The sequence below is a fragment of the Apus apus genome, chromosome 5 (genome assembly GCF_020740795.1).
Source record: "Apus apus isolate bApuApu2 chromosome 5, bApuApu2.pri.cur, whole genome shotgun sequence".
In the NCBI taxonomy this organism is placed as follows: domain Eukaryota; kingdom Metazoa; phylum Chordata; class Aves; order Apodiformes; family Apodidae; genus Apus; species Apus apus.
Genome location: NC_067286.1, coordinates 3,959,970 through 3,974,457, shown reverse-complemented (window position 1 = coordinate 3,974,457; position 14,488 = coordinate 3,959,970). Strand labels below are relative to the sequence as shown.

At 39.1% G+C, this 14,488-nt stretch overlaps 1 protein-coding gene across 3 annotated transcripts in view; it reads right to left on the bottom strand.

Annotated features, from left to right (window-relative positions):
* Positions 1–14,488, bottom strand: part of NAV2 (neuron navigator 2) — a 222,954-nt gene that overhangs the window by 20,694 nt on the left and 187,772 nt on the right. For all 3 annotated transcript variants that reach the window (XM_051621396.1, XM_051621397.1, XM_051621398.1), the window contains 7 exons: positions 10,677–10,729; positions 8,403–8,426; positions 8,209–8,283; positions 4,536–4,619; positions 3,825–3,936; positions 3,060–3,205; positions 273–445 (listed from right to left, as the gene is read on the bottom strand). In XM_051621396.1, the coding sequence (XP_051477356.1) occupies positions 273–445; positions 3,060–3,205; positions 3,825–3,936; positions 4,536–4,619; positions 8,209–8,283; positions 8,403–8,426; positions 10,677–10,729 (667 nt within the window). The remainder of the gene's footprint in view (positions 1–272; positions 446–3,059; positions 3,206–3,824; positions 3,937–4,535; positions 4,620–8,208; positions 8,284–8,402; positions 8,427–10,676; positions 10,730–14,488) is intronic.

The window sequence follows — 14,488 nt, the reverse complement described above, 5'->3', positions numbered from 1 at the left end:
CAGCAGCTGGTTTTAGCAGTGCATGTAACTGAGCAGCTTACATAGGGCTTACACAGATGTGCAGATACTTAGACAGAAGAACCAACAGGCACTGGATGGTATAAGGTACATCTTGCCCCCTTTTGTTTCCAGAAAGTGGCCTAGAAATGTCCTGCAAAGCTAGCATGGAAAACACTGGATCTCTCCAAAGCATGACAGTTCTCCTTTCCTCTACCAATGCAGCAAGATGCCTTCCACACCATTTTGTCCTTAAAAATTTAAAAATTACTTACAGAGAATTGGAATGGGAAGCTCTCAGCAATGGGGTTGCAGCAGTAGAGTTGTGGTGTGGTAGCTTTGGTGAAGAAGGTAATGAAGAATCAGTCATCTCCTCAATATCTGAATGAGAAGATGCTGACTTGGGAGATTTCTTTTTACCAAAAGCTTGCTTGAAGGAGCTGCGTAACTGAAAGAAAACAAGACCATAACAGCAGGCACATCATTAAGGATGAAACCAGGCAAAAAAGCCACAGAGCAACTCAAAACATGCAAATTCTCCTAACAATACAGCCAGACTCACATGTATTTTAACATGGGTTAAAAAAAAAATAAAACAGAATAAAAAAAGCTTTTTTCCCCCTTAACTATTTAATGAGATTAATAAGGTCAATACCAATGCTTCCTATTTTTAAGATAACTATTTTACAGCAAGTCCAGTTCAGTGCAACAAGCTTTACAGTGATGTTGTAGCAACTTGCAGCTATAATGTGGCGTGGCTCAGACAAGGTTAATGATGCTGAAAAGGTTAGTCATGTACATGGATGGGTTAGCTTTGTATCTCACATTTTGAAGTAGGTCTTCCTTACCTCATTAACCTGCCGGAAGAAGCGCAAGCAAAAGGAAGTGAGGGAAGGAAAAAAGACATGTTTTAACAGATAAAGCCAGTGATAAGGAAGGCTTTGGATTTCTAAGACAAACATGACCAATAATCAACAAAGATGAACAATTACTTTAAACATGGAACCCTGTATTTTCCTAAACCAGGTGTTTCAAACAACATACGGTCATCTTTGCATTCTTTGAGGGAAACAGTAGACCCAGAACTGTTCACTACTTAAATTATCTTTTCTCCTTGGCTGAGACAGAATGTTTGGGCTAACAGACATGTTAATATCTTTTTTTGCATTGCAGGAACAGGAGAAAAGACTGAATATTCTCTACATACCTGTAACTAAAACAACCTTTTCTCATGTGACTGTAATTTTCCAAGCAACAGCAATAATCACTATTCAAGTGATTAAACTGATGTTATCCCAATGTTACAGTTCAACAGTTAGTGTTCAAGAAGCATTTGAACAATGCTCTTAGATATAAGATTTAACTTTTAGGTTGCCCTGTGGGAAGTCAAGGTTTGGACTTGATGATCCTCACGGGTCCCTTCCAACTCAGGCTACTCTGTGAACATCATTTAATGCTATCACAAATCATATGCTGTAAACAGGCTGGCTTAATATGAGCTGAAAGTTGTTTTTGGAGCTGGACAAAAACTCCTTTGGTGAGAAATGTTGAAGATCTGGTGTTTCAGCTCCAAACTGGCAGCTGTGTTGTTTCTCTACGTAACATAAAGATCTTGGCTGGGAACTTTCTCAATATTTGTGAAATAAACAAGGTGTGAATCAGACTCAACTTATATATTTTCTTATTAAATTACTGAATTAATATTCAAGTTTAATTTTACAGCAGTGTTGTAGTGATTTTTAATAACAACATATCCTGTTTCTTCTACTTCATAAAAACTTCGGCTGTTTCTCTTTGTAACACGGAGATGTTTCCTTAGCTTTCTTTAAAAATAGTCATCTGATTAATGGGAAGTGTAGATTGATGTAGGATGATATCTACTGGGTTACAGTAATAAAGAAGAGGAGCTAAAGTAAAATTTAAAGTGTTTATCTTAACCAAGGCTTAATGATTACAAAAAGTTTGCATCACAAATTAAGAATCACTAGCAATTTAAAAATTACAGCAATTTACTTCATCTGTAACTACTGTATAACCCAGCATAAGAAGGATTTGGAGATGACATTGTTTCCATTCAACCAATTACTTAAGGGCAGAGTGGAAAAATTACTGTTATGAAGGACCTGGCAAGAAATCAAAATAAAACCACTGGGATAAGAGAGAATCAAAACAAGAACCTGCTCAGGAAACTGTTTCTTACAGTTCAGGAGTTTCATAAACATTTCTGAGAGGCTATTGTGCAAATACAAATCAAGCTTTTACCAGCTCAGACCACATTTTGTAGCTATGCAGATTTATCTGTACACCCAAAAGATCCAGGGAGATATAAATTCAATGGGAAGGAAGGGGTGGATTGTTTCACTGGCTACAATAAACGATCTAAGGACTTCAGTCCAAACTATAATCTGACTAGGTCACAAAGGCAGTTAGGATCTAATTCAAGATGGAGTTTGATATAATGTACCTTTCCTCCAGCACAGGGGACCTTGCACACAGTACATGATGAGCAAAGAAGGAAAAATAGGAAATGGAAGGTAAGCATTGCAACATCTTGCAAAATCAATGTTCATCACAATAAATTTTTAAAGACTGTTGTTGTTGGGTTTTTTTTGCAGAACTCCATAAAATGTTCAAAAAGAGTTCTTAAAGTATCTAACATGTTCACTTAAAAGAAAGCCCTACGAGCCTGAAAGGAAAAATAAAAGTAGGAATGATGTCTTGTTGTGGATTTGTTGTTATGACAGACATTGAGTTTTCCCTGAGGGGTTGGACACCAGATTACTTCTAGCCAGAACTGACCTTTGACAGCTATTTCTAATTTAAGACTGCCCTTTTGGCTGTTAAGCTAAAATTCAATCCTAGGCAGAGTCAACACGAGCATATACATCACTTAGGACACAATTAAGCCTTCAAAAGAGAGTTTACACAGGATTTAAGCAGTGCACGGTCCTTGTGCTGACCTGTCGCACTGGAGAGTAAGGAGGAGCCAAGCAGCTGGGTTTCACCCTGGACATTCTGACTATTTTACATAAACCTCACGCAATCTGTTGAAATCAACTCACCCAGTTCTTCCTCTTCTTTTTCTTTGAGTCGCTCTCGATGTTGCTTCCCACACTGGAGTGACTGGTGGCACTGTTGATGCTGGAGACACTGTCTGAAGAGTGTTGCCTCCGGATCCGCAGATCGGTGGCTTGAGCAGCTCCAGGTCCTGGTTGGGAATGGAGGCAATGCCAAAATTATGTAAGAAATCTGATGTAAATTACTGGGAGAAGCAAGATAAGCGAGATAAGACACAACTGCGTTCAGACTTCATACTGGAAATTCCTGAAAATCCTAAAAATAAAGACAAGTGCCTGACAGCTCTGAAATGGGGATCTTTGCTCCCTGCTGCTTCACATAGAACCACAGAATGGTTTGAGTTGGAAGGGACCTTAGAGATCATCTAGTTCCAACCCCTCTGCGTGGGCAGGGACACCTCCCACTAGACCAGGTTGCTCCAAGCCCCATCCAACCTGCCCTTGAGACATCGGTGTCTACATGGGTGAATTACTACATGCTTATAGTAAATTCAGTGAGCTCACACTGAAGGTGGAACAGCTTTGTTAAACCATCTTTTCATGTCTCTAGCACATCCTTTTACTCCTGTAGAACTGACTGCCCTATTGACACCAATACCCATTTCAAATCCCCACACGATACCAAAACGAGTAACTAGGGCATGGTCATGAGACAAAGCTGATCTCCTGTGGTTGCATCAGCTATTACCAAGAGGTCTGAAGCTCCATGAGCACCACACCACCACTAAATGTAGTGCTTTTGCTTCTCACCTTTGCAGTTGAGCTCTGGTGTGTTGATGACTCCATTGATGGCAGCCTGGGCAGCAGCATTTTGCTTCTTCAGTAGTTCAATTGTCTTCCTTAACTCATTCAGTTCTGAGTCCTTGAACAAGAAGGGGGGAAAAAAAACAAAGGTGATTCATTGAAAAACACAGATTATATCTTTGCACCAAAGAAGACACATTTCAATCTGAGTGTTGATAGTTGGTAGAGAATTTATGGAATATATATGTACCAGGAGACGAAAATGAGGTTTGGTACACCCAGGGAAGCCCACCTCTAGCAGGCTGCAAAACAGCACATGCTAAAAAAAATGTACATGCTGTGTAATACAGAAATCATGTATGTCCAAGTATACTGTCCAAAACCCTAATATTTCCTTTCTTGCACAGGTTTTCTTGGTGTTTTTCTTGAATATGCATGTGTAGATGCATTTGGCAGAAATTTATAACCAAAATATGCAATTCTCAATACTAGTATCCAATGCAACAATTTGTAAGAAAATCTGATCATCCACCACAATGTTCCAGTGAGGAAAACAAGCATTTTACACAAATCTTCATTACATTTTACTCCATCACCACAATTGAGGAAACAGTGTCTGTGTTTGTTTGGTTTTTTTCCACCACAACTACAGGAGGAGCACGAGCAACAATGCTGGAAACAGCAGTTAAGACTTCCCCAGATAGTTTTCAAGCTTACCTTTTGTTCTGCTGTCATAGTCAGGCTCTGCAGTCTGATTGTCATGTTCCCCAGGCTCTGCTCAAATGCTGCCACCAGGTGAGCCTGAAAGTTAAACCATACAGAAGTAGTTGGTTCTTTCCCCCACCCCAAACAAGAATATTTCTGCAGGTAATTCAGTGGGCCACCTCCTGCACTGCATTGTTTGTTGTGTAAATGACAGGGAGAAAATAACACGGGTTGGAAAAGGTCAAATGAGTAGAGCATACATTGTGAAAACAAATTCTCAAGAACCATTTAACTGGGGGGAACTGGAAATGCCAAAGGTAATGGACCAATTTTGGAGTTTTAGAAAATGACAGCCCTTTTGTGTACCACCACTGCCAGTAGCACACAAGGAAATGAGGCAGTTTTAGGATACCAACCATGCCCTGCTTGGCAGCAGCTGCTACCAGAGGCTTCCGAGAACACAGATGTAGGAGTAACGCTGTGACCTGGCACATCAGTAGGACATCTCCTGGAGGTGGCTTCTCAATTGGCTGCTACATCTACCTCTTTGATACCACGATTTCAATAGCCAGGCCAGTTATCTCAGGCACACTCTAACACAACAGCAAAGCAGGATTTTTTTGCGGTTTGGAATTCTCTTTCATTCTGTAAAATGTGTCCAGAATACATCAAGAACAAAATCACCTCCTGGGTCCATAGGAGTTAAGGTCCTTTGAACAGCCACATCCCAAACTAATCCAGTTCCTGTACATTTCTAAGGTGTTCAAAGCTGCTTGGATTTTATGATTAAATGGAAAACACATTCTGCCACTTTATTGAAATAGAAAGACGTGGGTTTTTTTCTGAAACATCTCACAGATGAAGTAACTGAGGCTCTTAAAGGACACTTTAGGGAATACAGCTGGCCATCTGAAAGTATTCCTGATACAAAAAAGGCATGGAAGGATGACCCTTGTCATCTAGCCATGTCCCCAAGCTACTGAAAGCAATGACATGAAAAGATCTACTATCACAAAACGTAAAGAGGAGAAAGAGACAAATCCATCTGTATTTCTAAACATCTCCTGCTGTTCATTTTTGAAACCAGACGTAATCTTTTGACTTTTTATGTGGGCCATTATCAGCACATTCAAGGCTACTCAATGACAGTTTTCAGGTACCCTGACACAGTTCAGGTAACTCTTGCCACAAAGCTTTTGAGCTGTTGTATCTACACCTAACTCAAACACTTCTCCAATACTTGAACACACATTGCCTGCAACCAAGGTCCCTCTGCTAAACATCATCCCAAACTTCCTCGTGGTTGGCCAATGAACTTTTATTTTCATTTTCCATGAAGCACTGAGAACCCAATGTTGATTATATTAAGAACATCAGTAAAGAGCCAAAAATTAAAAGTAAAAGGAAGAAAAAGTAGATTGAGAAGACAGAAAGGAACTTGATAAAAGGGAACTATATTTCTAGTGCCATGATATGGCACTCGTTTAAAGATACACATGCATATATATTTTTTTCTCATTAGCCATAGTAATCTACACTAACTATAGCAGATAGTACTTTATTTCTCTATTAAAAATAATTTTTATGCACACAACAACTAAAATGGTGCCAAATCTTTCCAAGGGGAAAAGGACATTCTCTCACCTAAAGATATACAGAATAGCAAATCCTTTCACAGAGCTATTCCAGACTTATTCAGCAGCAGCACACAGCTGACTTATCCTAAATAACTGTTCTCACATTCACAATGAAAACAAACATGATCAGTACAATAACAGGGGGATGTGCATCTCTCATTCCCACCAGCCCCTATGAAAATAAGCAGAGCTGAGACTGCAAGAAAACAGCACAAAGTAATTTAAACCCTCACTCTACACATATATGAAAACCTAAATATTTGTTTTAAAAAAACAGACTGCAAAGCTTCTGTTGGGGAAGATGAACACAGAATAACAAAACTGATATTCAGGAACCCTCAGCAATACTCTGCAAAGGTAAAAAATAAACAGGCAAGTGGGACTGTGTGGATTCATAGTGGGATACAAACCCTTAATGCTTTCACCTGAACCTTCAGAAAAAGTTGCTCTTTCAAAACCAGATCAGGCACCTTGAAATTATTCCTATTGGGAAATTGTTCAGTGAGCTACAGAAACCAGTTAACTTCACTTCCTAGCTGGAGTGAAACCTTTTCAAATTCTTGCCCCTGATAGCCTGAGAAGCATCAAAAGCTGCTGTGTCTATACATGAAAAAAATAATAAATTAAATCAATAAAATAATTTAAATTGTCTAACGTAAAACATTCTATTAAGGAAATGTCCATAAAGCAGTGTATTAACAAAAAGTCTTCACTTTTTTGGGAACAGACCTGACCTCTTACATGGAAAATGACTATGTACTCTGAAAATAAGTGACTGGGGACAAATATGTTACTAGGACAGTTACAACAACATCTCTGCAGCAGACTGTTGCTGATTTATGAACAAACAAGGGGCAAGTCCAAGTCTAAGAAGTTTAAATATCACCAATAAAAAGCTACAACATTTTAGCACAGTGAATGATGCAATTATAGAGTATTGTCAACGTAACAAATTATGCTCACTTTTTTAGGGCAACCTCTCCCTCTAATCAAACAAAAATGTACAGCAGCAGCATATGTTAAAAAAACATTCTCTGCAAAGACATTGGGAAGAACCATGCACAAATTCTTGGGGAAATGAACAGCAACTGGGGCAGGCACACAGCAGCACGTGCTATTCACTTCTCCTGGGGACAGGTTACTAACTCCTGTGCTGAGTAAGAGCTTACTGAACTTAATTCTCCCACAGTAGATGCCCCCTCAAATCCTAAGTTTTGTGTTCCACCTATTCAGAGAGCTGATGGACAGGAATGTCCTCTTCAGTAGCATGTGGTCTGATGTTTATTCATTCCCACAAAGGAGGATGTCAATATGGTCCAGTTGGATGACTATTCATCTGTGGCTTATTTACTCTAGAATTGCTTATTTTTCTAGCAAGCTTCTGTTTTGCAGAAGCACAGAACTCACAAATAAACTTGCTCAGGTACATACATAGCATTGCCTCAATGCCTCCTGGCTTTCAAATATTATTTTTTTTCCAAGTGTCTTAAATTACTTATTCATAAAACTCCTTAGAGAAAACAAGCAGAAGTGTTGTCTGCACTGGTTAAAAATCAGGAATGTCCACTCTTTAAGTATAACTTTAAATTAGTTGTCAGAGCCCCTTTTACCACCATCATGCCATTAGCCCACATATTCATGCAACAGCAAAATATAATAGGCTTCAATCCATGTTTCTACCAATTTTTATTCCTGCCAATAATTACTTTCATCTGTATCCTAGTCCACCCAAATGTCCAAGCAAGACACTATTTATAAAAAAACACCCCATCCTTGAATATTCTGCCAAGATTTGAAGATGATTTGCATATATCTAAAGCCAAATTAATATTACAATTTAGTAGTTAAAGAAAGGCATAACACAAGTCAGTAGGACAGAGGATGTTAATTTTGGAAAAGTCCCACATGCATGCAGTTGCTTTTTTAAACACATAGGTAATGTGAACCAAATGTTACACACATTGCATCTTTTTGTCACTTAAAAAAATTGGGGTAGCAGTTGGTGCATTAAGTGCATTCCCCGTTAGTGTTCTCAGAGTTGTACTCACATTGGCAGTCAACTGAGTCGTCAGAGCTGATACTTTTTCTTGGGATGCATCCAACTCTCTTCGTAGCTTGCGAATCTATATATTTTAAGAGAGCACTTTACTGCACCATAATATGGAGAAATAAAATAGCAAGACACAAAATGCAGAGTGTCCTGATAGCACATTTATGCCTGTCAAACATGATGTGTTCTTACCTCTGACTGGCACTTCTCTTCAGGCTATAAAGTAAAAACAGAAGAAAATATGTGAGTATATTATAACCAGCCTGACAAATAGATAAAATTTTTCAGGTCTTTTTTTTTGTGTTTGAAAAGCTCTAATGGGAATTCCATATTTTGGATTCCCACCTCCATATTCAGTCCAAGATAATATCCTAATTTAGTTTCAGGAAAAAGAAAACAGGCTGCCAGCCTGCCAACCATTGCCCCTCAGAGTCTGATCCATGGAAGGTTGATGCCCTGGCTCCATGAATAAGGGGCAGCCCAAGGCTCAGAGGGGCAGCAATTCCCTTCTTCCCATGCTCAGCTTCCCATGGGATAGAGAGCAGGTTTTTGCATTCCAAAGTGATGTGGGAAAAAAAAAAATAATAAAAAAATTCCTTCCACTTGGGTGCTGCCTGGGGACTGTAGTGATGAAAAACTGAGGAGACACAACTAGTTATCTGAGGACACAAAGTGGACGTGCTGACCATCCGCTGTGGTCTGCATGATAAAACTGTGGCTACTATGGCTTGTTTCTAACCAAAGTTATCAGCTGAGGAGAAGTATATGGTAGGAAGTGACACACTCCACCACCCTTATGTAAACATGCCCACTACCAGCCTCCATGAAAATTATACCCATAAACCACACTATTAAGAGCCACTGGTGCTTGAGCGGCAAACACATCAACCAGAGCTCAGATGGCAGCTGCTGAGTGCTCTTCCTTGGGCTCCCAGGGTTATAAACAACAGCCCAGAGGAAATGGTCTGTTTTGCATCTTTCCAAAGCATTATCTGCTTTGGCTTCGTAACAGAGAAACATGCATGTGAAATAATGCTAAATAACACTAGGCTGCCCCAGCAGACTTCAGAGACAGTCACACATTTTCTTCCAAAAGCAAATTCTTCCACATACTCCTGTATCACATATGTTTCAGCTGTGGATGTGTGGTGAGCATGAAGATGCATCACACTTGCATAAGAATTTGAAATTGAAGATGCTGTTCAATTAACATGTATTTCAGAAGTAATTGTAATTGTTATCCACTGTTTTTTAAAAGGGTTGTGTTTAACGGGGGCCTACAAAGATGGGGACACATTTTTTAGCAGGGCCTGTAGCCACAGAGCAAGGGGTAATAGTTTTAAACAAAAGAGGGGACATTTAGAATAGATAGAAGGAAAACAATTTTTACAATAAGGTGGTGAAACACAAGCATGGGTTGCCCAGAGAGGTGGTAGGTGCCCCATCCCTGGAAACATTCAAGGTCAGGTTGGATGGGGCTCTGAGCAGCCTGACCTAGTTGAAGACCCCCCCTCTCACTGCAGGGGGTAGGAAGAAATGACCTCCAAAGGTCCTTTCCAACCCAACCCATTCTATGTTTCAATGATTTTTAAGAAACCCCCAAAACCGTGATCCTGGTGTGCCAGGAACACATCAGGCACCTTTGATTGGGCTGGCTTGGATATCAGCAGCAGTGAAGCCACTGAGAATTGACCATCAGTGCTAAATGCTTCTGCACAGCCTTGTGTGGGCTGGAACCTGCTGTGCCCACAGGTCACTGCAGGTAACACCCCAACTAGCTAGAGAAAAGCTTGGCAAACCAGGGGCTGGGTGCTGCAGCCTCACCTCCCCATCACAGCACAGATGTAGCCTGAACTTGCAAGGTCTTCCATAGTACATGTTTACATGGAAAACCCTTGGTGAGACTATCAGAAGAAAATAATGCAACACACATTTAAAAACCCCTGTATTTTCAAACTCCAGTAAGCCCTATTTTAGGATCAGAGAACCTAAATAAAGACATACTTTTGGAGAAAATATTACTGGCATAGTGAACAAATAGCTTCTTTGGAATTATTGAAACCTGTGCATAGAGAAACTTACACTTCTTTAGTAGCAAATCATTAATTCAAGGCTGGAACGACTTTAAACAGCAAATTTTAGGTGCTTTAGGTAATGAAGTTCAAATCTCCTCAGATCTGCTGGGCTCCTTTCTAGCAACTTATTCAGTGTAGTTGTAAAACATTGACTCAAAAATAAATTGCTGCTTTTAGGTCATTAACACCTGTGTTTAATGACAAAACTGCTAAATACCCAGTCTCCTTTGTGAATATAAACATTCCTTTGTAGCTGGCATTCAGAACACAATCAAAAAGTGGGGCTTTTTTCTTTCCTCCTCCTTGAACAGAAAAACAATCAGCACAATAGGACCAGTCAATTCAATAATTTTGATTAGTAAGCTCAAATTGTTCATTTCATGATACTCACTGTCGAATAAATAGATGACGTACTGGATACCAAAGAGAGAGAAGAACCATGCACTAAAGGAAAGAAAATAAACACAATGACTATAAATATAGCAACCACACCGTGGAATCATCACAGACCATCCACTGCCAGTGACCAGTCTGCTGAATAAATACTTTCACAAATTTCACCACCCATCATAAACTGAATCAGGTTATTGTGCCATTAATGTACAGTTTGAAGACTGCATGGCCAAGTAATACAATCCATGAACTTTGATTTGGTAAAGTTGTTTTAATAATTTATTTAATTATATATATATTTTTAATGAGGTGTGGTCAATAAGATTAAAAGTTTTGATGAATATTTGTTCAGAAATAACTGTTTCTTTGGAGAGCTTATCTTAAGACTCCTGCATAAGGGCTTACTCAAGAGAAAAAAAACCAACAACAACAACAAATTAACTGAAATGCAGAAGAGATAACAAAAGTAAATCTAAGTATTTCATCTGCAGTTTTAGATTCAGAGGGTAGGTTGTTTTTTTTAAGCAGAAGACCAAGATGGAGATGTCCTGAGAAGACCACACTACCCAGGTCTAGTATGGAACCAGATGCTCCAGGAGATGATGTGGAGCACCCAGAGCAGAAGCAGAGTCTAATCTTGGGACTCAGAATTGCCCTCTGAACTCATCTGTATCTTCTTCCATCTGCTGACTACAAGGGAGCACTGATGAGCTGAACATTCCCTACCCCTGCAGGGTTTTTTGGTCTTTCTTTAAAGCAATTACATTTTTTTAACAAGGCAAGGTTGGTTTTCTCACAGAAAAAAACATGGCTACAAAACCCTTTCTGGAAAAGAATCCGTTTCAAGCAGTTTTTACATTTAAATATATATTCCGTAAAAGATATACATATACATTGATTCTCAAAGTTGTTACCATCACCCGTGTTAGGATTTACATAACATAATTTAATTTCTGATTATGCTATTAAAAAAACCTACCTGAAGCTATTCTTTCTGCTACTGAAACATAATTACCTTTCTTTTTATTTTTAGAAACAAAATCCATCTAACTGAAACTTCCCATGCAAACTTCAGCTAACTTCATACAAATCATATGAAATCTTGTTAAATCACTTTTTCTTTCATCTATATCTTCCAGAAAGAAAAAAAAAAAAGTTTAGAAAAGCTGCCATTTTGCTCTAATTACCTACTGCAATTCTCTTACATTCATAATAAATGAGCTCTGCTTTCCCATTGACATTATATCCTAAGGCAAGGCTGGAAAGAAAAGTAAACAAAGTCTAAGTTGGCTTCTGGAGGAATTTAAGACAATTTAAAAAACCCACAAGAAAGCAAAAAAAACCCTCACACCCATTTGCTTTTTCTGGTTAATCATATTTTCAATTAAAATGATCTTCAGAGTTAGATGCTAAGGACTGCACTGCACTAAGAACATAAAAATAACAAGTGTGAGTCAGGGCCAGGGTCTGTCTAATCATGTGCTCCATCTCTGGCTGCCACCACAGTGCATGTTTAGGGAAAAGACTGCAAGAAGGAGGCAGGCTCCCACTGATTTTTTTCCCCAGGTACATCTTTGCATCTTCTGGGAATCAGCAGAGGTGGAAATTCCTCAGATGGGAACTACAGTCAGACTATTTTTTTTCCACAGTTGCTGTGACATCTCTACCATTAATTTGCTTAACGGCTTCCAAGTCCACCAACACATTTTGTTTGTAACAAAAAACTCCTCCTTTTTTAGAAATATAATTCTTTGCAGCTCTTTTAGACCTACTGCTGAAATCAGTAAGTTTCCTGAGTGTCTCCACAACCCTGTGATATGAGACGTAACGGAAAACCAACCTATTTATAATGCACTACATTATGTATTATCACCTCCCTTCAGACATTGTTTTTCCAAACTGAAGATTCCTAATCTGTTTCAACTCTCTTCATATCATAGATGCAATGCATTCAAGATCTCCTGGTCACCTTTCTTTTCACCTGCATTTTACCTTCAGACAGCCCTCTTCCAGATGGAAAGCCCCAAGGACAGGCAATATTGCACAAGGCCCCCAGTGGACTCATACAGATATTATAATTTTATTTTCTGCTTTGCCTCTCTGTTTTCTTACTTTGTGAAGTTTTTACTAACTGAGGTGCATTCCAAAAAAGCAACCATGCCAACTGGACAGAGAAGAAACAGAATCCCTTGCAGTGGCCTGGGACACACACACTTTGGAGTTATCAACTGGAGAGATAAAGATCACTATGGGACTTTAAAGGGGGAAAGAAGACTCAGAATTAACAAAGTGAAAGAACATATAAGCCTGGGAATCATATTCTTGCCTTGTAAAGCATCACGTTTAATCATGTTTGAATGTGGAGATAGTTTGAGATTTCTGGTTTGAAGGACAATTAAGGAGTTAATATTTTTGCGCAATTTCGTTTCAAAGTATCTGCAGATGGCTACTTTAAGGCCAGTTAATTAAGAGCCTGAAGGCAGTTATGCTCTTGATGTGATTCCTGTTTTCTGCAGTTAACGTGCATCTGCACGCAGGCTACAAACCCAAATTGTTTTGGAGCTATTACTTTAAAGCACTAAAAATGCAGATGCAAGCATGTATCATTTTTAATGTCAGACAAGAAATGGTCTAGGTGTGATCAACTGCCCCAAAAGTAGAAAGAACAACAGGTATTGAAGACAGCAGCACAAAAAAGAACACAAATTTATACCCCAAGGACAATGCCTAATTCTTTTCTCTCTAGGAGGCCAAAATACCAGGGTGGAGCCAGAGGCAGCTCAGCTGCTGGGGAAGACTGATGGCCAGGGCAGCAGGGAAAGTTCCTATAATATTTCTATAATACTTTTTGATCTGTTCTGTCCAGGTGAAGGTGAACTCAATCCACAGGTTTGAAAGCACAGGACAACACATACGCCATATTCAGAACCACTTCCTTGCTTATAACTTGTGATCCCTGAGAAATAAGCAGCAGCTAATAATAAGCAGCAGCCTTCTGTACAGCCACAGAAGTGACAGACCTGTAACCTGAAGACAAAATCGTGGACAGTGCACCTAGGCATTCATCCCATCTGGTAAAATATTAATTATCCTTTTAGGTGGCAAAAAATTAGGAAAATCTGAAAGGGATTTCTGCAGCATGTCAACCGTAGAGGTCAAATTCCTTCTTGATGTACAGAAGTAACCTTTTTCCACTGCTTTCAAGTACATAACTGAGGCTCTGTGTAGGTTCTGCATAACCTCAGTAGAGGTTTCTTGGACTTCATTTTTACTGCTTTCTTAAAATAAGTGAAAAGCACTTAGGAAACATTTCATGTGACTCTTCCTTTTTCCTTTTGTTTAAATGGTTCATCCTCTAATATTTAATACTTATTTAATATCCTTCCAAACAAGCCTCTCTACTGGACAAGAATTTCTAAACTAGTTTAACCTTCAACATGTGAAAGTGGATTTGCTGCAATCTTGAGCACACTTTAAAGACTTAAGGTTGCAATTTTTTGAGGATGTCTTCAGTAGAACCTGAACAAGTTTTTCTGTAGTGGCTCCTTCAGCAACTCATCTATGTACAACACAGGTGCAGTGACTTAAATTCCTTCACAGATTATATTAAGAAAATCTGTAGTAAGAGCAGGAGTATTCATCACAGAATGGAATTCCACTGATAAGCACTGGCAATCTTTGACTGCTCATGATCACCTAGCTGTCTGAGAGCAAGGCATAAACAAAAAGGTTAATTCCTGCCGTGACACAGTTTTCAGCCCTACAGCCTTATTCTAATAATTTTCAACTCCTAAAGAAGATCCTGAGCCA